The sequence below is a fragment of the Erpetoichthys calabaricus genome, chromosome 2, assembly GCF_900747795.2.
Source record: "Erpetoichthys calabaricus chromosome 2, fErpCal1.3, whole genome shotgun sequence".
Classification (NCBI taxonomy): domain Eukaryota; kingdom Metazoa; phylum Chordata; class Cladistia; order Polypteriformes; family Polypteridae; genus Erpetoichthys; species Erpetoichthys calabaricus.
This window is the reverse complement of record NC_041395.2, coordinates 164,026,358-164,053,465: the sequence shown is the minus strand read 5'-3', so window position 1 is coordinate 164,053,465 and position 27,108 is coordinate 164,026,358. Positions and strand designations below refer to the sequence as shown.

At 36.6% G+C, this 27,108-nt stretch overlaps 2 protein-coding genes across 2 annotated transcripts in view; both read right to left on the bottom strand.

Annotated features, from left to right (window-relative positions):
• prkci (protein kinase C, iota) overlaps positions 1-10,203 on the bottom strand; it is a 77,453-nt gene extending 67,250 nt beyond the window's left edge. Inside the window, exon 1 of the mRNA XM_028794727.2 lies at positions 9,907-10,203. Within this exon, the coding sequence (XP_028650560.1) occupies positions 9,907-9,989 (83 nt within the window). The 5' untranslated portion in view covers positions 9,990-10,203. The remainder of the gene's footprint in view (positions 1-9,906) is intronic.
• Positions 10,204-11,367: 1,164 nt separating this feature from the next.
• zgc:194621 (uncharacterized protein LOC795037 homolog) lies at positions 11,368-26,444 on the bottom strand. The gene is made up of 5 exons (XM_051922903.1): positions 25,879-26,444; positions 23,436-23,494; positions 20,113-20,193; positions 15,623-15,684; positions 11,368-12,624 (listed from the first exon to the last, which is right to left on the bottom strand). The coding sequence occupies exons 1-5, from the start codon at positions 26,088-26,090 to the stop codon at positions 12,571-12,573; spliced, it is 468 nt and encodes a 155-aa protein (XP_051778863.1). The 5' UTR covers positions 26,091-26,444; the 3' UTR covers positions 11,368-12,570.
• Positions 26,445-27,108: the final 664 nt, after the last annotated feature.

Below are 27,108 nucleotides of genomic sequence, written 5' to 3'. Positions count from 1 at the left end.
CCACCCCTGTTCCCCTTACGCCGATTATACATTAAATACAACAAAGCACAAACAAAACACATACAGTAAAGTCCATGAAAAACAGCAACGGATGAAATGTAATGATGAAAATTGATAGTCCAAAGATCCGCACGTTGAATGGGAATGTAAAGATAGTCCTCGGGTGGTTCCTGAAATGGTGAAGAATGTGTGGATGGGTTCAGAAGCGCTCCTTTATTCGCAGGATGGCAATGAATCCACTTAGAGTCCTCATGTACACAGGCAGACGGCAGACAATCTGGACCCCAAACACGAAACATTCCAAGACAAAACTAATAAGTACAGGTAACCCAACAGAAAGCAGGCAGAGAGAGACAGGAACTTGAAACACAAATTACAAAATGTTTTTATTTTTTTTGGTCACCGGCCCCCTTTTTAAAAGCCGCGCTGACATCCTTTGACCCCAACAGCCCCTGCACCCTCAGCAGAAGACCAATCAGAGCCACTGCAGGGACTGCTGGGAGTTGTAGTTTCAAATTCTAGTAGAGTACAACGCTCTCGGATTGGCTACTTTCACCATCCCAAGCCGCGTTTCCTCTACGGTTGCTTCCTGTTCTCTCTACAGTGCAGTATTGCCAAGAAAAAAGGCATAGAAAATTGTGGAGGATATTTGCGGTTTCCGCTAACAATTATTAGTTAAGTTCTAAGGAAAAATCAGCGAACGACTGAGGCTGTGAACCCTGAACCGCGTCTTCGCGGTGGTCTACTTTAATGGAATATAACAACTTCATAGACCTGTACCTTTGATGCCATCCTAATCCCTCCCCCTAAGACAGGAACAAATAAATTTCAGGCTGTTTCTTTCCCCTGACCTGTTGCCCTGTGCTTACACATAGAACACAGTAGAATGTCTTCTCAAAATTAATTAAATTAGGCTCGTGAAGTCGCCCTCAAAAAACACAGTCTCCCACATTCTACAAACAAAACACATACTCCACTTACACAAGCATCCATGGAATGTGTATGCCGTAAAAAATGTATTTTTTAAAAGGAAGAGGGAAATTTTCCGCTATTTTTCCCTATTCTAGCTTATTACAGGGTCAAGAGGAATCCGACTCATTTCTTACAGCATTAGGCATAAGGTGGAAATCAGTTCCATATGGGACACAATAAATATGGCAGTTAAAACATTAATTTTCAGAGTCACTCACCAGTTAGTGTTATGTGCATTTCTTGGTATGTGGGAAGAAACCCAAGTACTCAGAGAAATCCCACAAAGACATGGGGTCAATACGTAAAAAATATTAAGTGACCAGGGGCCTCATGTATAAATGGTGCGTACGCACAGAACTGTTGCGTACGAATGTTTCCACACTCAAATCGCGATGTATAAAACCTAAACTTGGCATAAAGCCACACACATTTCCACGGTACCTCATACCCTGGCGTACGCAATTTCTCCACTCGGTTTTGCAGACTGGCGGCACCCAGTGTCAAAGCAGTAATACTGTTCCTGTGTGGTCACCCTTTCTTTCTTAGACCCACATTCCTGACGCAGCTTTATAAATACACTGAAATTAACTGCATATTGTTTATTAGTGTAATGCATCTGATTGTAATTAACCTCTAGCAATATAATGGTCCAGGGAATAGCCATAGTATTCCAAATACCATAACTGCTTTAGCGTTGTTACTCTCAATGCACCTTCTTCTTCTTTCAGCTGCTCCCGTTAAGGGTTGCCACAGCAGATCATCTTTTTTCATATTACTCTCACTGCACCACTCGGAGTATTTATATCACTGTATCTGAGTGGGTAATCACAGCAGCAGCTGATCGGAAAGAGAATTATTGGTATATAGTTTCAAGCACACACTACCTCAACCACGGCAAAAAGCATCAAAGCGTTTCCTGTACGGACCTCGCGTTTCAGAAACAGTTTCATCCCAAGAACTATAAACGCACTCAATCAGTCCATCAAGTGCTCCTTGTAGAACTGTTTGTACTTATAAGTACAATTACCGGTACCCCACTGTAAACTTGCACTACAGTTATAATATTGCACAACCTGCGCCACTTTATAAAGCGCGTATGATGACGATATCATTTTTAAGATGAAATGCAGCAAAATATGTTGCTTATAGTATACAGATAAAACTTTAACTTTATTTAAATAACCTGTATTGTTAACAATTAAACATGTGAGGACACGGTGCAGCAGTGCTAGCTAGTTCACGGATAGCTCCTGCCTTGCGCTGTATTATTGCTGGTGCTGACGTGACACTGGAAGGATAGATGGATAGAATAATTAAACATGTACATATGAAGATATTTCAATGTTCCTTAAAAGTTTTGAAGAATCGGCGTTCTAAGCTTACAGATGGCTTAATGTCTATTACAGAGCTGATTGTGTGGCGATTGGGTATTTGGAGAAAGAAAAGTAAGGACAGGAATTGGAGGTTAGTACGTTTGAAAGAGACAGTACTTCTGTAATAAATTATTTCATCGAAGGTCGTACATGGAGCAGCAAGCCTCTTGCGTGAGATATGAACAATCACTGCGCCACCGTGTTCCCATGTTTAATAACATGCTTTCATTCCTATCATCATGAAAAAGATATCACGTATACATCTCAGTATTTTAATTATTCAGACAGCTGTAATATCACGAATGCAATGGATTCTGTGTCCTGTCGGAGAAAGAGAAAGAACGGAAGCACGTAGTGATTCACACACATAGAGCACATAGAAGATCAAATACAGAACAAAGCATTTAACGTGCTACTTGAGAAACTAGTAAAATAAATGATTTTAAGATGAAATTTATGATGTTCTACTTTAATGACAAAATAAACTACGTGATTAAAGTGGAAATTTCGAGATTAAAGTTGACATTTCGTGCTTTTTTCCCTACTGTGTGCCTATTTTTTCTCTCTGTACCCTAATAAGCTTTCATATGACACTTAGGCGGTCCGCTACGAGTTGCCTTTTCACACCGACTTTGATATGTGACAACTTCTTTTTTATTTCGGGCACTGTGCGACTTTGTGAACTTGAGCTTTCGAGTTTCTCCGACACTATGTCACTCGATCAACTTTCTTTTGTTGATTATACCACTGTTTAAACCAACAAATAGTACATTTTTCCTTTGCCTCCACTTGGTATTCGCTGATATTCTTATATTTTCCCCTGTGCTTTTCCCATTGTCTTTTCACAGAAGACTATTTATATAGATTTGCATATTCAAAGAGGCATAATTCTGGGAGGAGTTGGGGCAGGACAGAAGGCGCGTGCATGTGCGTTACTTTTCACGCTGATCGGGATTTATGTAGTGGAAGAATGTGAAACTTTGCGTGCGCACAGATTCCTGCATCTGGATTTTTCTGTGCGTACGCACATTCCCGCTTTTGTGCTTACACCATGTTATAGTGTGAGTTCTACGCACGGCGTTATACATGAGGCCCCAGATCTGGATTCAAGTCCAGATGCCTAGTGCTTGCCATGGAAATTCAACAAGAACAATGCCCAAGGTTAGTGTTATTTCAAAGGATGCATACATACATTTAGTTCACAAATCGTTTAGCATTTTACAGCACCACACATTAGGATAGTTTTCTGCCATTCCAAAAACGTTATACCAGGATTCTCTATGTTATCTTTAATTAAAGCAATCAAAACTTAAAGAACTTTGCCAATGTAGCAATGGCATAGAACATCACTACAGAATACTGGTAAGAGAAAACAGAATAAAACAATTAGAAATAATAATTATGAACAGCTGTCTAATGGTAGGGCAGCACGGTGGTGCAGTGGTAGTGCTGCTGCCTCGCAGTGAGGAGACCTGGGTTTGAGTTTGCATGTTCTCCCCGTGTCTGCATGGGTTTACTCCAACTGCTCTGGTTTCCTCCCACAGTCCTAATACATGCAGGTTAGGCGCATTGGCGGTCCTAAATTGTCCCGAGTGTGCGCTTGGTGTGTGGATGTGTATGTGTCCTGCGGTGGGCTGGCTAACCTGCCTGGGATTTGTTCCTGCCTTGCACCCGGTGTTGGCTGAGATAGGCTCCAGCAGACCCTCGTGACCCTGTGTTAGGATATAGCGGGTGGGATAATGGATGGATGGATGTCTATTGGTTTTATTGTATGAAAAAGGGCACACTCATAGCAGGGAAAAAATGAAAAGCTTAAAATATACCATTATACAGTTTTAACTACAGATGTACTACAGATAAATTATGAAAAGAACTAGTTAAAATAAAGACTGCTCAGATTGAAACCATATTAGGATAGTAATAGTAGATTATAGATCTCCAGTCCCTGATTTTAGGCTATGTCCACACTACTCTAGCTGCACTATAAAAAGTCCAGAGAAGAGCAACTAGGCTGAATCCAGCACTACGGGGGATGAGTTATGAGGACAGATAAAAAGAGCTGACCCTTTTTAGTTTAAGAGGAGACATGATTGAAGTATTTAAAACTATAAAGGGAATTAGCACAGTGGATCGAGTCTGTTCCTTTAGAATACGTTCAGCAAGTTGGAAACTCAAGGGTAAATTTTGCAACAATACAGAGAACCATAGACACAAGGAATAAGTTACCAAGAAGTGTAGTAGACAGAAGAACCTTAGGGACCTTCAAAATTAGACTTGATATTATTTTGGAAGAATTAAGTGGATAAGACTGGTGAGTTATGTTGGGCTGAATGTCCTTTTTTCATCCATATTATTCTAGCTTTTTTTTTTTTTTTTTTAATGAAAACAATCTCGGTCCACACTAGCATTTTCACATTGTTTACGAAAGTAAATCTGTCTACACTAGCACATCCGAAAACACATAAGATGTTGACATTCTTCTAAAATGGACATGCATACATTGGTGGAAAAACCCTTGACAAGATGGTAATGCTGCCGGCAACACAATTACTGTAATCTGAAAAATGTAGCAACCAGTAAAGCATTTGCCATCTCATATGTTTGCAGCATTTGAACTGTACAAAGCACAATTTAGATGCATATACGTAAGCAAAGCATTGGGCACCATGGAAAACAATCCCCTTATGTCCACTATATTGGAATATGGTTTTCTTCTGAGAAGGCTGACCAGTCAGGGAATGGAACGTTGTAACAAGCAGGTCCCAATCAGGAAAGAGCTACATAATAAGCAGGAGCTAATTAGTGTGCAATTAAGAGTCTGCATATTCACCCGTCCACTTTGAAATGCTGAGCTAGTGCCTTTAAAAGTATAAAAGGCAAAAACTGAGACTAATGTCTGTGATTTTAAATTAAAAAATAGTAGTGTCTACATAGCCTCAGCTAAGTTTAGTAGACTTGTATGAGAATTAGGATAAACCTCCGATAAAGCAACACTAATTGGTGTAATTGGTGTCTTAAGCATTCACGTGTTCTGAGATTTTTCAGGTACGGAAAACAGAAGTTTTGGTGTAGCATTGTTATATTTAGTAATTATAGCACTGTCCAGTGGTGATGTGTTGTGCATTGATTAGCACAGATAAGTTAAGAATTTCACTCTGCAATTTTGACCACCTTTCAATAAATTAACTTTTACAAGTGTTCTGACCTCATACTTATTATAAAAGCTCACAGAATATGATTTAATTAAAAATGTGTATGCATTTCTTTGGGCATGAATACTGTGAATGTGATTTAAATACAACTTTGCATGTATGCCTTTTTTGCTAAAAAAGAGCTCCTCCATTATTTCACTAATTTACTGCAACTATTATTTCCTTATTTAAATATTTTCAGTCATTAAAATTAGCATTTATAAGGAGGCTTAAATATATTTATTGAACTTAATTTGTTTTCTGAATATGTAATGAAGAAATTACTACAATGGGGAGCCCACCAGTTGTGCACATTTGTCTCTGTGTGGTTTAGTTTTGCCATTATACCTTACCAGCTGTGCACTTCTTACACTGAAGTACGGGTGTGGAGTATGGTGGTGACAGAACTCTAAAAGCTAAAAATAGGGGATGCTGAAAAAAATATAATTTTAAAACATATGCGTCGTCAAGGCTGGGTTTGAACTTCAAGAAAACCAAAAAGATATTTAGCAAAAGGAGCATCCCGGAAAGTAAAAGCCAGACATTTGACTGAGCATGTTGCAACAGTTTTCTCAAACAGTATACCAGCTAGATTCAAGAGATCACACTTATCTAATGTTTATACAGTAGATAGAAATGCATTCATACAACCCAGGATACCTAAGTCAGAAACCATACTGGCAAGACAATTTGATACCAGCCAGGATGCCTTGATAGATGAGCCCACTGAGGGGTAAATGCACTCATAGCATTCTAAACCTGTTGTTAGCCTAATCTCACCAGTTCCAAATAAAGCAGAGGGAAAGACAATTGGATGCAAGACATTCAAGTCAGAACCACTATTGGGGTGCACAGTGATTTGGCCTATCCATTAATTAGCCTGATGATGGTTTATAAATAAAGTATCTGTCTTCACTGGCAATTTGTTTTTGAAATGGTCTCAAGCATGTAACCTGGTCTGCTTTTTTATTAGCCATTTGACCACACAGAACACCTGACAAAGCTGGAAGACGGGTTTAATTTCCCAAGTAAAACAAACAAGCATATGTATACTGCTACTAGACTTTGTGAGATATGCACTGTAACCCATTAAAACAGCAGAAATAATATATGCAGTCATTATTATCAAAAGGCACAGAGATGGACCACTTTTCAGTCTTAGTGAATGACAGGGAAGCAACTATAAAAATCACTGTGTGATCCTGTAAAAGTATGATGATTTGGCATGTCTACCATGGTATACCACAGTCACCTTAAACAGCAATATATTCAGTGACTTGGACACACTACACTTATGTTTAATTTCTTCTATAAGCCTGTCCTTTTGCTTAAAGCAGTCCTCCAATACTAACCCGCAGTACTTTATTAACCTCTTCTTCTTGGTTAACTGTGTTGACTGTATTTCCATCTCCTTCATTTGCTCAGGTAGGTAGCAGTTCTTTATCTCTGTTATACAATTTGATTAATTGTTTATACCTAGACTATTAACTATTCTCTTCCAGTTTTACACCGATAAATATTTGAAATATCTACCAGTATAAACAAACATAATAAAATGCAAATCATTACGTGATAGTTTAAAATACAGTAGACCCCCGCAAAGTCACTGTTCACTCAGTCGTTTGCAGATTTTTCCTTAGAACTTAACCAATAATTGTTAGCGAAAACTGCAAATATCCTCCACAATTTTTTATGGCTGTTTTCATGGCAAAACTGTACTGTAGAAGCAACCGTAGAGGAAAACGCGGCTTGGGTTGGTGAAAATACTCAATCCGGGAGCATTATTCATTTTCCCTTGCTGCTGATTGACTGCTGCCCTGTAACACATCTCCGGCTGATTGTCCTTGTGTTTTCCGTTTTGTTCTTCTTAAAGCCCCAAGATACCGCCGAAACGCCATGCACCTTCTAAGGCTTCTGGCAATGAGCCTAAGCACCAGAAGATGTTTAAGACACTCCAGGAGAAGGTTGAACTACTGGATTTGCTCCGGGAACTAAAAAGTTATGTTGCAGTAGTGCACCATTATGGCATCAACAAAAGCACTGTACGCTACATAAACAAGAATGAGGCAGCGATCAGGAGTACTGTAACAGTAAGTTTATGTGATAGTGCCAAAAATGTAACAACTGTAAGAAATAAGAATATTGTCAGGATGGAATCTGCCTTCGCATTGTGGATCACAGACTGCAGGATCCTGTAAATCCTCTGCATCGTACTGCACAGCAAATTCATCATCATCAATCTCATTCATTATTGGTGAGTACCCGTACATTTTACTGTATTTTTATTAAATTATTACATATTTACCCTACTTATAACAAAGAAAATGACAGCACATACCAAAGAAAACACACTTGCATTAATTACATATAGTGATAACATCGGTATTTTACATTCTAGCACTGTGGGAGACATAGCAGTACAGTACTGTATAGTGTACGGGTTTACCTCTACATTCATTTTTTTAGGTAATGTATTAAGCTGAGGTTGAAATTAAATTAAAGTGTTTTGGGGGCATATTTAGGGTCTAAACTATAAAAATAGACATTTTTTTAACCACATCCATAATTTGCGGTTTTTCACAATTTGCAGGTGTTCTAGGAACGTAACCCCCGCAAATTTCAGGGTTATACTGTACTCCAAAAAGTATGATAATCTTTTGGCAGGTAAATAACAATTGAAAGATTTTAAAGGTGAAACTTTCTGATACCCCTCATGCATGAATATATAAATATTTATATTACCACTTTGCATTTTTGAACTGACTTGTATTAGAAAAGATCATTTAAGAGAAGTAAAATGACAAGAGTTAACTGCTGGAATGAAAAGATGACAAAGAACTGCCTAAAATATTTAGGCTTGCACTATGTATTAACTACAGATGTGAACTACAAAAAAAGTTAGTTGGGAAAAGTAAATACCCACTTTCGTTCTCATTATTTAGTTTGAGCTAATGCGTGACGAGAAACCATAGCTAGCAATACTATAAAATTTTAAATAACATGGTTTAACAGTAATGATTTTCAATTGGTAAAATGAAAATCATAATGAATACAAAGTGACATGAGGGAAATGTATTAACTATGTCAACCTGATTAACAGGTTTCTCAAGTTGCATTGAAATAGTCAGACTAAGGCTATCTTCTGAACAAATCTGTGCAATAGAGACCTAGTCTACGATTGTAGTAGTATAAAACCCTGGGCATATTGTCATTTGCTTATATCAGTAGCAAAGATGAAATAGGAGAAAAGATCCGTCTCTATGCGCTTCTCAGATCAATTCAGTTCTAGTCATTTCCTTTACACTATTGGGTCGGGGGAGGGGGGAACAACACAAAAATGTTACATGAATAATTCTTTTCCAGGATCCATTCGAGTTATCAGAAATGTCAAGCCGACTGCTTTATCATACATACAAAATAGATATGAAGGAAACCAAAAGTGAAGTGTTAGAGAGACTTTTCCTGAAAAACTTCTCCAAGGGCAGGTCTGCTTTCTCTATAATGCGATGACAGTTATCTTAATTAAAAAAAAATAAAATAAAATATATAAATCAAAATAATACATCAGTCTTTGTAAATTCAAACCTAATTTTATCAAGATCCAAACAACGTAGACAATGACACTGTGTTTAACAACACAAATCACAATGAAGAAGATGATGCATAAAAATTACACCAATATGTGATGCAAAGTGTTTCAATTTCCTTTCCAATTTTTCAGCAGCTGATAACAACAATAATTAACTTAAGCAAAAAAAAAAACAAGACTTCATGTGGGATACAGAGATGGATGGGTGGATGGAAGACGCCTGCTTAATGCATACATCTGAGACGTGTTGCTGCAACGGTCATAAAAGGACGAAGAGCTGTCACTTGTAAAATACTTTCTTAGCAAATCTGAAAGTGTACATTTGGCAAGAAAAAAAATGCGTTTTCGCTACCTAAACAAAATCTTTGGACAACGACCTCCATAAGAATGCTGCAATGAAAATTGGGTAAGTATGGATGCAGGTCAAGGGACGGCCCGTCCGATTTGGTATTGCTAGGTTGCAGTTCGCAAAAAGAAACGCAAACATAAACAATCGCGCTAGATAATATAAGAGTCAAGTATGGCAAAGGTCGTAAGAGTAACTAACAAACCGCTAGCGTGCACCTATAGTTTTGCTGGGCTAACTGAAGCGGCCTGAACGTAACAAGGCTAGCGAAGCATTCCTGCGTGAAGGTGTTTCAAGACCCGCCTCTCGTTCGAAGGGGGCTTAAAAGTACATCAGTTACACCTATACGTTTATCTAAAGGCGTTTGCTTAAATCACATAAGAGCCACCGTAATACATATGACCACTGTCCACGACTTTCCTCTCGTCCACTTACCCTTTATAGTAGGCTTTTACCCGGACCTGGTGGGGATTGTCTCCGGGATGGGACATAGAACTGTCCCGCTGCGTCGGCATCATAGGCACAAGAAGGCTGACACAACCCTAGGTGACGGTGTCACTTTTTTCGCTTTCAAATCTGTAATTTTTATTCTCCTAATTACGTAAATGTACCACTTTTAGCTAATGGTAGCAAAATAACATTACCAAAAGTTACCCAATACCAGAGCTAAACCTTCCCCACACTTTCAGTATCGGCCACCACAGAAACACACCCTTCCACAAAGGCCCGGCCGCCGGACGTACCAAACGGCACACCAGACGGAGGGGGGAGAGCTAAAGTTATTTTCATTTTAGGTTTATTCAAAATTGTATATACGTTTATAGTACACTTTCTACATTAACATTTCAGAAATATAAAAGTGTCTAATGTAAAACCACTTTATTTATAAACGAAAGTTACTGTAATATTGTAATATTCATGAAATGCTTCCCAAAGTTGTTTTGCCCGAGAGGCATGTGCCCGTACCAATACAATTCAGCGAAGGGGGACAATGTTTACACGAAAATCACCGGAACACAAATTACTGACCGAATGACTCATTTAGAGTAATACGTCTCAATCTGTTCATACATAATTATATCTGCAAGAAAGGGACAATTTTGGTATGATTTTAATTCCACTACCCCCGTAAAATAACATGACGAAGACCAACACATTCTTGATTTATATCGTAAGCAAATGTGAACGGGGTGATGGGAAATGGAGTTTGGAATCACTGATAAGCCACTTTTTTTTCTTAATGGAAACTGGTTGACATTTTTCTTAAATTTAATGCTAAATATGTACAGCCCATATTTCTAATTATTTGGGTTCTATGCAGGTCTTGAAACTGCGTCAGTCATTTCAACTACATAAATGGCTTCATCTTTAGATTAAACTTACACTTTGAAGGTATGCGACAGGTTTAGATCTAAACGTATACACTTTGAAGGTATGCGACAGGTTTAGATCAATTCAAATAGGTAACTGTAAACGGATACATTATTATGTAAATTCGTATTCAGGCATGTTCAGTTTTTTGTTGCTTTATACCAGTCAACATGATTTTGAATCTAATCTTTGTTTTTGACTCTAGACAATGTTGCTAACTTTGTTGACTAACTCAGAGGCTAATCAATAACTGTCCAGAATATGCTCCTGTGGATGGGATAGGGTCCATCTGCACCCCAATTTGTGACCCTAGTCTGGATTAAGTGGGTTAGAAAATGACATTTTTTTCCCAGTTAATAAAAAAATAGAAAGCATTCAAATGTCATTATTCAAGAATAACGCAATTTGCCTTTTACATAATCAAAAGAAAATGGACAGGATATTATTCCAAAAACTCTATGGATTAATATATTTTTTCTCTATATACACACAAATAGGAAATCAGTCAAGCATATACTGTAATTCTTTATTCAAAATAAAACATATTAAAACAAATGTAACATTAAATAAATAAGTACATAAAATAACCTGTACAAAACTGGCTTCTAAGGGTACTGCAGAAACCAAGTAGGAAACACATACACACTATTGCAGCACATTCTAAAATATTTTTACTGAACATTTGTTAATCTTTCAAGAAGTCAAGGGAATAGGTTTTATTAGTTTTTTGTGCATTAATTTAAGTTCAGTTTAATAATTATAAAATGCTCATGATGATAAATTCATGAACCATTGCAGCTTTCGTAAGGTAACACATTTCAGTTGAACTGTGCCTATATTATGAATGCATTTAATAAATAAATTTTCCTTTTGTCCTCTCCATACATCCATTTTTTTAACACACATATCCAGATCAGAGTTGTGGAGAGCTGGGGTCTATCCCAGCTGAACTGGGCAGTAGTAGTAACTAACTATGGATGGAAATCCAGCCCATTGTGGGGTTTACTCACACACTGTCAACTAACAATATGTGTTAAGTTTATCAAAAACTAAGTCTCTGGAACATAGCAGGAAAATATTTAAAACATTGCCAAACCAATATATGATAAAATATGCAAAATCTAAAATTAATAGTTTAAATATCACGGCATTAAATAAGCATGAATACTCATTTATAAACACAAACACATCCATTTATTATATTATGTGGCTCTTAATCACTTTGGCTAGCATTTTTATTCTCGCTTCAAACACACACTAAAAACTTATGCTAGAACCGTGACACCGTAAATTCATCAACAGGGTTATATGTAACCAATTAAAATAATTAAGTGGATATAAAACAAACATACAGAGAATATTTAGAAGGAAGTAAAATTGTACCAAGATATGTTGAACATCTGAATTTAAGAATTTACTATCATAATTTGTGAAAGGAAAGAACAGAAACACAAACAACACATTGGAAAAAAAAATCTTCTCCCTTTGGTCATTTAGAATAGTAACACTAGTGTTACGAGTCGTGGTTCACATACAAATTATGACTGTTTTGTTATATAAAATAATTTCAATATGGTAACATCAATTTTTATTATTTATTGCCATCTATGCAAAGTTTGCAGTTTGTCCCAATGTTCGCATAGGTTTCTCTAGGACACCAGTTTCTTCCTGCATCCCAAAGATGTGCATGTTAAGTCAACCAGTAACTTTGCATTAGCCCATTACAAATCAATGTGAGTACTTTTCTGATGATGTAAGGATAGGGTCAACCTTGCTGCAACCCTGTAATGACAGAAAATAAAAAAACACATTTGGAAAAATAATGATGTCAATAAATGCCTTTTCATAACCACCAGAAACATCATGCATATTCTTCATCAATTCAGAAAGATTAAATGCTCAGGCCTATAGTCACTTACTTAAAAAGAAATGTAGGACTGCTTTCATAAAGATTCAGAACACGAATGATCTTACTGTTTGTTTTCTGGTGCAAGAGTCTAAGGCAGCTCAGTCCATCAAGTTTGTTTTGTAGACTAGTAACTAAACCATTCCAGTCCCTCCTCTAGATATACTTGCTATCAAGATTTCTGCTTCAAATTCAAGACTACGTACAGTGGAAATAAAAAGTCTCAGCTCAATCAGAGCCACTTTAATTGATGTCAGATGTTATATACTACAGTAACTGCTATTTGAGATGAGAATTATTGTGATTGGTTGATGAACACAGCCACATCCTTGATTATCAAAGGGTGTAACATTAATGTAACCAGATTTTTATATCATTTTTTTGCCTTTTTATTTTAAACAGTTTCTGATTTCTTTTCACCTTCTTTGTATAGATGGCAATTTTGCAATAAAGGTGGAATAGGTTCTGACAGGATATATCTTGGGTTCATTTTTTTATTACACAAAATTTGTGATTTTGGCAGGTAGTGTGCAGACTTTTTATATCCACTGTAATTTGTTCCAGATCTTCTGTGAAAAAGTGCTTTCTGGTTTGCATTTTGAATGCATTTCTTTTTAATAGTTATTGTTGTTATCAAGTGCACTATTTCCTGTTTAACTGAGAATTCTACTAGATCATCTCTGACATCCATAAAACAATTTTAAGCCTTGGTTTATTTCCCTTCTTTGTTCTACTGTATATCAAAGACACATTGCCTGAAGGACAAGAATGTTGTGTTAATACACAGTATACTCTGAAATCATTTACAGATTTGACTTCCCATAAGGCAGTGGTACTCTCGTCCTGCATTTACAATTAATGTTAGTTTTGCCTGCATGTGATCACTTTGAAGATGATACATTCATCTTCAAGAGTTTGCCCAATTCTGAAGATGGTCCAGATTAAAACTGATTGCAATAAAGTGCTACAGTGAATAAGATTCTAACTGGAAACCAGTGCTGTTGGGCTATATGGACTTGGGAGAGAGATGCTGTCAAAAAAGGTGGAGCCATCCTGAGAAGCCATGCAGAAGGTATGTGAGTAAGTGGGAGCAAAGCAGAATGAAAGATGATCAAGCATTTAAAGTGTAGAATTTACAAGACCCATCCATTCTGTTTAAATTCACTGGCCTATGTACATTGTTGCTGGTGATCTCAGGAAGAATCAGCTCACAAAACTAGGTGCAGCTGATGTTGCTTCTGACACCAATTTTTCTGACTGAGTGGGCCAAGGCGGGACTGAGGGCATGAATGTGCCATCAGGGAAAGCATCAGAAACAAAACATCATTGAAGCCAGATGAACAGAGCCTTGGAAGATCAGAGTGCCCAAAACAGTGTTGGAGGGCAGCTAATGAAGGAGACAGCTTCCATTAAACCTTGTGCAAGGGAGCGACATTGCATTTCACAATGCATTAGGCTAGAAGCACCAGTGAAGATAATATTTATGGCATTATTTGTCTGATATTTTGTCACATAGTATAACCACCAACAGATAGTATTAAATGACATCTCAAGATCAAATACTCAACATCAAAAGCAGAGATGTAAATGAATACTTATGAATTTCCAATTTCTGTTTAATGCACAAAGTGCTAAATCATATTGTATACAAGTAATTGACATGATTCATGATAATGTTGATGATTACACCAAAACAATGTGCTATATAAGTTTGTGCACCCTTTAAATTGTTTCACAAAAAAAAAAAAAATCAACCTGTGGTGTTTTCAAGGGTCACTTAAAAGGGCATTATCCTTCAAGCTCAGACTTAACATGTGCCTACAAGAGTAAATATATGCCTAGAATACTGCAGGGTTAAAGGGCTTGTCAAAGTAAAGGAAAAAGGCTAGGTGAGCCAGGTACAAAGAAAATTTTACATACTCCAAAAAAGAAATATTTTTCTAGATAAGAAATTGCATTGAATATATCATTGGAAAAAATAAGTATAAGGACTAAGTTCAGTTTCCTATTAACATTTTAACATTTTACTAAGTTATTAAGGCATGTTTACTATTTAATATTTGAAAATAGCATCATCTACTGGGAGGTGGGGGCAATGTCCTATTGCCCTAAATACAGAGATGCCTCTGCTACATACCAAAAATGATACAAACTGGAATGAACAGTAATGAATACCTGCTGTACCCAGAGAAGATCAAATTATGGAAATAAATGAGTTCATCCCCGACCATGGATTAAGCAAAGTAGTATATTGTGAATAGGACGTAAAAAAGTCCACGAATGTACTGAACTCTGGAACTATTTCCCGGATAAGTAATGCTTTGTGGATGGTAATGCTGCAGTGGCACCAAGTGCAACAATAGGATACCAAGAAAAGAAACATAACAGAAGTGGCTAAGTGCAACATCGAAAAGGTTAGTGTATAAATGAATTTCACAAGTCTGCTTCTTACATTAGCTGGGAGAATTTGCTTACTAAATACAAATATACTAATAAAATAGGTAGGCCCAGACAGGTAACAGGAGTTTCGTAAAAACTTTGTTTATGTATACTTTGCGATTTCTTTGCATTCATCCCAGACTTGCATTAATTTTGTTAATGAAGATTGTTTTTTTTCACTATTTAACTTCTGCATATTATTAAGGATGTGAAGGGATGCCATGTGGTTCATATTATGTCAAACTATGATTATGAAGTTGACCTGTTTTCTTTCCAAGTAGTATGAACTGACCATGGTTAATATCTGCAATACATGTTACAAACAGAGGGAGAGTGTTACTGTAGAAAAGGTTTAGTGATCTAATTTTAAGAATAAAAAAGTTTAAACCTTTAGCACTGCCCAATAATATATTCAAATGAAATATTCATACATACCTGAGCTAAGTTCATACTATCCTGCTGTTTTTTTCTAACTTCCTGTATTGTTAAATTACCACCTGCAAAATATAAAGAAAATATGGTTCTACACATTAATGAATATACAGTAATGTCAAAGGGCATTGTAAAGAGCACTGTTGAGCATTAGGCTTTCATATTATCTCATAGGGACTAAAATCACAATGTCAAATCATGGAATAACTACAAATACACTCCTATTATCAGTTACTATTTTCTGTATGAACTTTCTGCTACAAAGACATTATTTTATCTTTGGTTCACAGTTAAAGCCCTCACGTCTGCCATCTGTAAAATGTATTCTTGACTGTGTAAAATTTGGAGCACTTTAATTTCACGTGCATCCAAAGTACAAAACAATGCATCCATCACAAATGATTTTTCCTTCAAGCTTCCAGGTTTTCTTTTCAAGGTTATGTTTTTGTCCATTAATTTTTTATGTTTTGCATGGATTTAAACACCTAGTTCATAAAATGGAAGGCAGCAGTGTATGTAAGTTTTTTTCTCCAACCAGTTTCATCTCAGTTACACATGCTGTTTAATCCCCAGCTACTGCCTTCAGTGTGATAATCCAGAAATTTACGTTCAAGTGTTTAAGTTTATTTTTTTATTAACTGCTGTAATTGTTACATTAGAATTCTTATTTGTATATAGTTCTAAGAGACACATTAAAATAAAAAAGAAAATACGTAAAAAGTGTCTGCGTGGGTTTCCTCCGGGCGCTCCGGTTTCCTCCCACAGTCCAAAGACATGCAGGTTAGGTGAACTGGCGATTCTAAATTGGCTCTAGTGTGTGCTTGGTGTGTGGGTGTGTTTGTGTGTGTCCTGCGGTGGGTTGGCACCCTGCCTGGGATTGGTTCCTGCCTTGTGTCCTGTGTTGGCTGGGACTGGCTCCAGCAGTCCCCCGTGACCCTGTGTTCGGATTCAGCGGGTTGGAAAATGGATGGATGGATAGTAAATAAAGCGCAGACTTAAATTCACTGCATCATCCACAGGCAGACTGGCTCTGTTTGCAAACTGAAATGGGTCTAGGAAGTCATTTGTAGCATTCTTGAGGCAATTCGGAATAAGGTGTTCAAATGTCTTCTTTACCACAGAGGTTAAAGTTTCTGGTCTGTAGTCATTTAAGCCTGTGACCTTTGATTTTGTTGCTACTAGAATGATGGTGGAGGTCTTGAAGCAGGCAGGAACAGTACACAGGCCCAGAGATTGGTTGAAAATGTCTGAAAATACTGTAGACAACTGGTCCGCACAATGCCTGAGTGTAAAAGGGGAAATAAGGTCCAGGCTTGCAGCTTTTATATATTTTTATTAGGCTGCACATATCTTTTACAGTGATGAGAGGAGGGGGAAGCTGAGAAGAAGAGGAGTGTAGAGTAGTAACAGCGAGACCATCCAGTAAATTTATGTTCCATTGTCTTTCAACTGATTTAACTGATTAGCCATACTGGGATCAGCAGAACTGTTTGATGTGTGTTTCTTGTAGTTAGTGACCTGTTTAAGGCCTCTCCAGACTGATGTGCTGTCATTTGCAGATAATTGTTACTGCAGCTTATCAGAGTACTTTCTTTTTGCATGTTTGATCCCTTTTGCCAAGATATACTTTGCTTTCCTGAATTCCTCACAATTGTCAGATCTGAAAGCACACTATTTTATCCTGGCACTGTAAGTCGTCTGAGCTCTGGAGTGAGCCAAGGCTTTTCATTGCTAAATTTCACAATTGTTTTTGTTGGAATGAAGATACAGTCTAAGTGTATTTGTGTGTGTTGTAATTGGCAGTTTTGAAGCCACTCTGTACAGTCAGGAAAATCTCCGTCAAGCTTCACTCAGTCATGGTCACTGTGCTGGAAACCACTGACTGACGAAACACTACATCCAGTTTTCTTATAATAAGGGTGTATCTCCATAAAATAAACACGTTTTGCCAATATAAAAGGCAGTTTGCAGGAGTGTCCAGTTCTTCTATTGTAATCACACTCATTTCAATTGGGGCATCTAGCAAAAATGAAACTGCTTTTGTTAACATTCAGCTGTTACATTCCATTATTGCAAATGTCACCCCAGATGTCTCGATGGCCTGGGTCAATTCATGATTCATTTATTTTGAGGTCAAGTAACTTTGACAGATGTGATGGTGCTGTACGTGGTGGCTGGCTTTTTGGCAAAGAAACAAGGCTATTTCACATAGCCTATACTATTCATCATACCAGCATTCACGTCATTATATGTGCCAGGTGATAATGGCTACCCACTTAGACACCGATGCCTTACACCTTTCCTGGACCCCTAGAGTGCAGAAGAGAGATGCTAAAATGCTGTGCATGATTTTGCACTCTCAGTTGCAGAACACAGCCAGATACTCTTGAATACAGGTGATGAGGTTTTGATGTGTCAAGATGGAAAGGCTGCTCTACCAGCCAATGAAGGTCTGCAGCGATGTGATTGCATATGTATGAGGTTGATTAGCATGCTCCATATATGGATCTTTCAGGGCACATTCATGTACGCATATTTACAAGGTGATTGTTATTTATAAATGGTAAATTGCGTAGAAATGTGTATACAGCAGGTTTTATAAATTGATATTTTTTGGCGTATGCATTGTCCTGTTTTTTTTTGTTGTGCACACTCAAATCCACATAGTTTTATAAATGAGACCCCAGGACCGGTGCTGGAGACCCATGGTATAATGACTGTCCATAGTTACAACAGTGTTGGCCTCAAGCAGCATAAAGACAATCAGTAAGAATGATGAAAATGTCCTAAGCAGGCAAAACTAAAAGTTCAACATTTAACTATAAAGTATTCCATGTTTAGGATCTTAAGAAAGAATTTCAACACTTTGCACCAACAATTATTCAAAAACACAAACGTCTGTCCTGCTTTAACAGGCAATAACAGTTTCTTTGTGTTTTGAAAGGATCTCGTAAGCAAATCATCTCTTCCTTCCTAGAGTAATTTCACTTAATTGTTTTGTGAGGAATTTCTTGTAAGTTTCTGTTGTCAATAATAAAATATTTAGCTTTGGATGTTCAGTTCAGTGGTGTCTGGATACTGCTATGTGAAGGAAGTATTTTTCAAAACCATACAAATAAATATATTGTGTGTATGAATATACAGGTCAAATCCTGTTATAGCAAATACCAAAGTACCAAAATTTTCAGAATAATGAATACTTCTTATATTAACATTTCTGTCAACACAACATAATTTTTAATGGATTTTGTTTTAACGCAACATAAATTTCAGTATAACAAATGTTATTTTCAACCAAGAATGGCCACCGAAGATGATAATGTGATGCAAAAAACACTTAATGCTGCACCTACACTTACACCAAAAGCAAGTGACAATATATAGTCTTGGGCACTCTCTAAGTGGGGCTCGGCGAGTTTATAAGTGTGACATCATACACATGGCTGAATTCTGACTTAGTGCTCCACTGAGCGTCCATGTGGGTAGTTGTGCCATGTGCGGATATTGTACTGTTCGAGTTTCATAGTGCTTCTCAAAAGTTTTTTTTTTTTTTTGTTCATCGGAAAGAAAAGTAAGAAATGGCGGCAGTTTATGATGAGAAAAAAAAAAGTTACATCTGATGTCTCATTTTTCTGTATTCATACCTGTATTTCTATTAAAAATTAGTTATATCTAACGTCTCATTTTCAAATAAAACAATTTTTGCCATTTAAGAAGCACTTTTTTTTTTTTAATTCAACCATGAGTCACAGAGATACACAAGAGACAGATAGGCGAATCCAGGATTCCTAGGAAAATACAGGTACTTACTTTACTGTATAAAGAAGGCAGGTACAGTCTCAAGACTTTATTTAAAACAGGAGCTGTTACTTTAGTACCCAAATTCTTGAATGGGCTGTACTTCACAATCCTCTCAAGGCAGCTGTTATCCCTGTTGCTTGTGCACCTTTCTGCCACATTTTTTCCTTCCACTCAACTTTCCATTAGTATGCTTGGATACAGCACCCTGTGAACAGCCAGCTTCTTTAGTAATGACCTTTTGTGGTTTAACCCTCCTTGTGTGGCCTACTGAACCAGACTGAAAGACCATTTAAAGGTTCAGGACACCTTTGTGTTTTGGGTTAATTAGCTGAGTGGAGTGTGAAGCCATGAGTCTACAATATTGAATTTTTTCACAATATTGTAAGAGATACTGAATTTTGGGTTTTCATTTGCTATAAGCCATAATCAGAAAAATGAAAAGATATATTTCAAGCGTTTACTTCACTGTGTGTCATGAATCTATATAATATATGAGTTTCACTTTTTGAATTGAATTACTGAAATAAATTAACTTTTCGATGATATTCTAATTTATTGAGATGCACCTGTATACACACACACACACACACACACACACACACTTTTAATGGTTTAAAATTTAAACATTTCCATATACCAGAGTTGAAGCAACAAGCAATTTCTGGAAAATATTCCTTATTTTGAGAACTCACCAACTCTGCTTGGCATAATGGAGACATAATGTGTAGATTCACTTCTGGGGTTAGCCTGAGCTTTAGTTTCCAATGTGGTATCTCCAAGAATGAAAAAGAAAAAAAAAAAAAAAAAAAAAAAAAGATTTAAAAAATAACAATAACAAGAACGTAAGTAATACAGTGTAACTACTACTGAAGAATTCCCAAAACATGACTTTTGATTCCTAGACACTCTTAGTACTGTACATGTCTGCTCATTCTCTCCATGTTTGTGAGCTGCCTACACATCTGTATATTGGATGTTTTACTACTTGGTTCTTCACATTTTCATCATAATATGCTCTTTTTCAAATTTAACTACTATACTCAACTACTACTTACTTTAGCAGATTTCTTCAACTACTACTGTAGTCCAACATTGATTTAGAAAGATTTTGACAAAATCATTTTAGATTCTAAAGTCAGACTTGTCCATTTCAAATCAATGGACAGTTCTTATAAAGGATTTAAACTACATTGTAAAATTGCTTCAGTATGTTGTCTAGATATGGCGATGTTAATTTCTATTGCAAGTAAACTATCTGGACATTACAAAATACAGTAAACAGAGTCTCAATCGGATATAGATGTTCTTATTTGGTACACTATAGTAATCCCTGAAGGGAGATGAGAAAAGTGTGCTTATATATAATACTGGTCAAACCTTTTAGAACATCTAAGATTTTCTTCAAATTTAATCAGTTGAAATGCAATGAATGACATAAAACGGTAAAAAGGTAAGCAGCAAACTGCCAGAGGTGTAAAGTTAAAGTTTAGGTTAACAAAAAAAGTAAATATCAGAATATTACAAATGGGCCTTCTTCAGGGACAACTAATAGGTTACAAACTACAAATGTTCTGCAGCATTACACTTTCATAAAGTAAATTAAGCCTTGCAAGTTGAAACAATTTACACAGGTGTCCCAACTTCTGTTGATTACATAAAAACCCTCTGTCTGTCTTAAAGCAGAATTGGAACAGACTGTTACCACATCATTTGAAGTACTACTTGGACAATATTACACTGTAGAAAGTTGTAAATTCCAATGATAATGGCAAGAGAATGGTAGTTACCAAATTAAATGAGACAAAGCATTATTACCCTTAGAAGTGTAGGCCTTTCATTTAGATAAAGTGCAATAAAAAATGAAAGTGTCAGCAAGTATGGTGTCCTACACGATCCCAAAGCAACTGGAGACTAGAAAAAACTGTTAGGATGAGACCTAGCAGACCCAAAGTCTCAACTCAAATCAGAAGACAGGATTCTGAGGGTCACCAGCTTGTGTGACAGGTGCCTCATAGCACAACAGCTTCAAATACAGCTTAACTGTGGTCGAACAAAGCAAATCTCAGTTTCTACTGTACAAAAGAGACTTTGTGCTGCAGGTTTGACAGGGTGAGTTGGCAGTAAATAAAGACATTCCTTATAGGACAACATAGGGCCTTTAAATACTGCAGTCTGGAAGAATATCTTATGAACCAATGAAACAAAATTTTGAGTTGGTGAAAGGGTGGTTCCTCAGTGTGTGATACCAGTTGTCAAACATGAAAGAAGTGTAATGGTCTGGGGTTCTTTTGCTGGAAGCAGAGTTGGTGACTTGCATAGAGTGACTGGTATTCTAACTTAAAAGGATTACCACAGTTTAGCTGTTATATCAGCAAAAGGTGGCTATTTTGATGAATCAAAAATTTGAATAGAATTTTGTACACTTAATGATTCCTTGACTTATTTTTTTATTTGCCATTATTTGTTCAATGTCTTGATTTTATGTAACATTAAGACATTAAACTGTGTATATTTCTATAAAAACAGATGTTCTAAAAATTTTGATAGAAAGTGTACATGGTTTATCATATATCATTAAAATTTGTATTATTTTATAAGGAAATAACAAAAACTTTTAATAACAGTGTAATTTTATCTTCTTGTTTACCTTTAAAACAGTAATATAATTTGTAAGTGACATCTCCATTGTATTTGTGAGGAGTACGAATTTATTATACAGTGTGCAGATGAAAATTAATGTAAGAATCCTTTTTGTATATAGAGAGGTAGGTTAGGAGCACGTGCTGATACAGTGCATTGCCGCACACACCACATGACAAACCAACTCAGGATCTCAGATTAGAACCTGAGTGCAGCCATGCAATAGATGATACCTCAGCACCACACTACTTCAGATGGAATGGAACCAGTGTGAGTTTTTTTTTTATGGTGGCCGGAGTGCCAAGTCTGCCACCAACCCCCAGCTATTTCCCTGCAGTTTGGAGGGCCTACATGCAGATTAACGTCATACCCAGGACAGAGCAATTGCAGTGTAAGGGCCTTGCTCAAGGGCCCAATGAAGTTGAGTCACTTTTGGCATTTACGGGATTCGAACCGACAACCTTCTGATTTGCACTAGCCTCAGAGCCACCACTCTTTGTATATAGATACCTGTTGTATCAAAAGTGTGGATGTCAAAAATCAATGCTAAGTCTCTTATTTTCACCTTAAATAAATTATTTAGATAATCATTTATCAAAGCAATTAATCTGTGTATAGTGTTAAAATTGACAAATTAGTAAATTACTAGGTAAAAGCAGTAAAATAAACATGGAATATTAAGTTTAATGTAGATAAATGTCTAACATGGATGTAGGAAATCAAATATGATCAATACTGTAAATACTCAACTCTGGAAAGATGAAGCTGAACATTTTCAATTTACTTTAAAAGTCATAATGGACTCACATACAGTCAGTTTAGATTTGCCAAGCAATTTACCACTATTCTTTGGAATGTGGAAGGAAAAAACGTTAACACCAAAAAGAGGGCAAGCAAACTCTGAACAGGCAATCCTTGAGCTGGGACTGAACCCGAGACTCTGAAGCTGTGAGGCAGCAGTGTTAACAGCTACATCAGTACTTTCTTCTGTACCAGATTACAGTGGACTATAGTTTATTACAGCAGAAGCAAGCACAACATATGAATCATGGAACACTAGGCCATCACAGGACGCACTAACACGGACACCCACACCAACACAACCCCAATTTATGGTTAACCTTTGGCATATGGGAAGAAACTGCAATACTCAGAGGAAAAAAAGACCCATATGGATTGGGGAGAACGTAAAAACTACAGAGATTACAGTTTCATCCTCCTTTTTCATTATGAGCTTACGGGTAGCAGTACAGTTTTTATGTCGCCAATTGACACAATGTAGTGATACCAGACCATTGCAGAGTAAAAAAAAAAAGTCACAGTGAACAAATCATTAATTTTGCAAAATTTTATATTGACATAAGAATATTCTTACTTTTTTTAATTGGGTTTCTTTTTAGTTGATTTGACTGGGTAACTGTAAATGCATCCTTCCTGTAAACATAAAAAGTTACCATAAGCATATAACAAATACAATTTAAGTGAAAATTTAAAAAACACTATAATTCATATGCGCCACATTAACAATTTCAAATTTTGTAAAGTACATTTTACAAACATGATTGCAGAATTCTCATATTTAATGTTTGCTACTAAAATACAGATTTTATAGCCTACAGGTAACCCTGCAGAGTTTATTACATCTTATTTTTATCTGTAAATGACAAAAGCTTGAGACGAATCAGTGGTGCCTGTCCACCAGGTTTTCAACATGATACAGAGTAGGAGTGTCTTTTAATAGTTTGTGTAAGCATAATCCAAGGTTGAAAGAGTCACTCCACAAATGGGGACCTGGCTAGTGTAAAAGTCAACACAGTGAATCAAAACTTGATTGGTGGAAAAAAGCACATAATGAGTCACACCTGGGAAAAGTGGAGTTTTAGGCTTACACAAATAGGTGCTACCCTTGTGAAACTAGATGTATGTGAAAGTTTACTTAGTAAACTAAAAAAAAAAGCTCAAAGTAAAATAAGAACATTGGGGTTTTTATTAACAATTTAAACAAAAAGATCTTAAAAGGAACTCAGGAACTCCCTTTTTCCAGTATTTAATAAAATAGACATTTTCAATGTCAAACTTGTGGTGTGGAAATAATTGAGTAGAAAGTACATATATTGTATTTAATGATTAATCCTCTTTTGCTTTCCTGCAAACCACCCAAATCCTAACTTCAAAAAAGGCTGTCTTGCACAGCTAGATTCACTTTAAACTCCAAAAGCCAATAGGCATCCCATCCATCCTTCAGCTTCTACTGTAGGGTGCATTTAATTGTATTTGTCTTCACAAGGTATACTAAAGAAAGCCAATTGAAAAATAAGTGTACTAGCATTGGCAAATATATTGTATACAAAAAAGTGTCCCAGTAATAGTGAAAAACATTACACTGCATGATTAATGACATGATTGGGACAACTGGGTGGGCTGAAACTACTTGATGTGTAAGACATCTACTGTGAGAATGATTTTGCCAGTTTCCAAGCAAATAAAACATCCCACATGACAGGATATCACTTAAAATTTATTTGAATTCCTTAGCCATAAGTGCAGCTCTGTAGTGCTCAGTGGTGGGTTGTTGCTTTTATTTCTTGGTTATACATAGGATGTACATGTAAGAAAGAATTTGACTGTACTATGAAAACATAACAATACTACTACAAGCAGTCAGGGCACTTGTTAAAAAGTTATTTTGTTATAGCCTGTTTGTTTACACAGAGAGCTATAGATACACATAAATATAACCCATTACTGCAGCTGATGTGATAACACAATTCAGTTTAGTATAGCTTAAGTTTTCAGATAATCATTTACTATTTTTAAGCTCTTCACTGATAAGCACTAATTATATCATTGATTTCACTTCCTCAGTGAATATTTATAGTTATTTGATGCCTGACACAAAGGTTAACTGTGAATGAATGTTACTATTACAGTAGACTGGTTTTCTGGTTCAGTCCTTGGGGAACCCCATTGGTGCAGGTTTTTGTTCCAACCATTTTCACAACAAGTGCCTCATTTGCATTTTTATTATTTAGTTTTGTAATTTCTAGGAAATTCATAAATATCTGTATTCTTTGTTGTAACTGTAAATGTTTGTTTCTTTTGTCTTTTTCTTTTTAATTTACCCTGCAGTGTTTGCTCACTTACAGTAACTTTATCCAAATGTTAATGATTAGCAATAGGCAGTTCTTCGCTAGTTACTTCGCTGCCGTTTTAACTTATCGGCTCATTAAGAAACGCTTCTTACAAATAAGCAGACAAATAAACATGGCACTCGAGTAATTGCTACTCTTTGGTATTTAGTCCTGTCAGACAACAATTTACAATTTATAAATCAAACTGTATAGAAAAGGAGGAGTTAAAAAGAAATTGGCAAAGGAAACTTAAGCATTTCAAGTTTTGGCAAAAATACAAATATCTCAGAATAATATTCGTAGAATAAGAGAATAAAAAGATCATCTCACTAAAGAATGAGATTAGTAAGAAAAATGCACTGGTTGCGAAATTTGTTGGAATAAAAAAAAAATACAACAGGAGTCCCCCCGATGTGAGGAGTGAACTGAGCCAGTGTTAACAGTAGACTGGTTCGAGACTATACCCACATACCCACATTTACTCATTGTATTTTTCAGTTCAGCACTCGTCTGTAAAGACTTACATGGCAACCAACAAAATGCCCAAATGCAGGTCATGCTTTACGTAACTCACAATAAAAACAACACCCTCTATCTAAATGCGAGTAGTTACGAGGAACACTGGCTCAACTGCTGTGCAGTTCAGTCGAAGTGGTACAGCTGACCTTGATATTCAATTCATGCTACCTGCGATTGTCTTTCGCTTCCGACATCCGTGGAGCCATCTCTTCAAGACGGGCATGTCGCCGGTCAGTTCGGTCCTGTTTTTGGTCGCGGTTCTGCCTCCCATACTCCTCAGCAGTCCCCACGGCCTTATCACTGCTTCGACGCTGCGTATTCTTTGTACCGATCTGTCTTTTAACTTGAGTTGAACTCCGCTGATAAACTGCACGCGACATTTGATACTGCCACTAAATTACACGGCTTCTGAAACCCTGAAAACTTTGGACTACGTTTGTAATTTACTGAAGTTGACTGGAACGCTCTGAGAGACCAAACGCATTCGAGGATTTTTCACTCAGAAACTAAAGTGAAGTATAACATTAATATTCACAAATATTCTCAGGTTTAAACAAAATCGGTATATTAGTTATACTGTATGTATATATTTAGTAATATATACAACGCAATCAAGCCAGAAGCCGACAGGGAAGCTGCTTGATTTGCGTTACGTATTATGCAGCTGACTTCCGCGGCTGTTGGCCTGCTTGTTTCCACGGCAACCAATTGTTTATTCACCATTAAGCAGTAGTTTTATATAGCTTCAATACACATAATGCAAAACAAGCTTATTAATGAATATAACTGTTTATCGCAATACACTGAATCCGAATTATTTACTTAGAATACTTGTTGAATGATTTTGAGAACTGATCTTCGATTAATAAATATTTATATTAATATATTTGGTGAGATTTGATAAAACACGATCTACGATATATACAGAATTTTGTTCAACATGATTCTCAACAATTCTTATGGATTTTCGTAATCCATTGTCAGAGCTGAAACGTCAGCGCGTGAACTTCATGTGTCGTATTCAACAGAATCCAGACGGCGGCGAGATAATCTGAAGCCTCGGACAGATTAAGAATCCTGAGACATTCCGTGGTCCGTAAAATAACACCCACGTCAGCTGCACCTCTTTTCACTCCGCCCACTTTCCAGGAACCACTCCCCTTGTTTCACCGGGTGTACTGACGCCTACATTACTGTACACGCCCCTCATGTGGGTTTCAATTCCATTTAATTCCTGCACTCAAACCATTGGACTCAATAGTTTTGAGGCCTCTGTATTCAGCATTTATTAAGCTTCTAAACTATCGAGGTCTTTCAGTTCTGCATTCGAAGCAAAAGCACAAAATTGATTCGTCTTTTGTTATTGGTTTTATATATATATAGTAATATATATATATA

Excerpts from the sequence above, each read along its gene's own strand:
- zgc:194621 (XM_051922903.1), bottom strand. The coding sequence starts at position 26,090 with ATGTCGCGTGCAGTTTATCAGCGGAGTTCAACTCAAGTTAAAAGACAG. Across the intron at positions 20,194-23,435 it reads AAGAAACCCAATTAAAAAAA|ATACCACATTGGAAACTAAA; the intron begins GTAAGAATATTC and ends TCATTCTTGGAG. Across the intron at positions 15,685-20,112 it reads CATTATGCCAAGCAGAGTTG|GTGGTAATTTAACAATACAG; the intron begins GTGAGTTCTCAA and ends TATATTTTGCAG.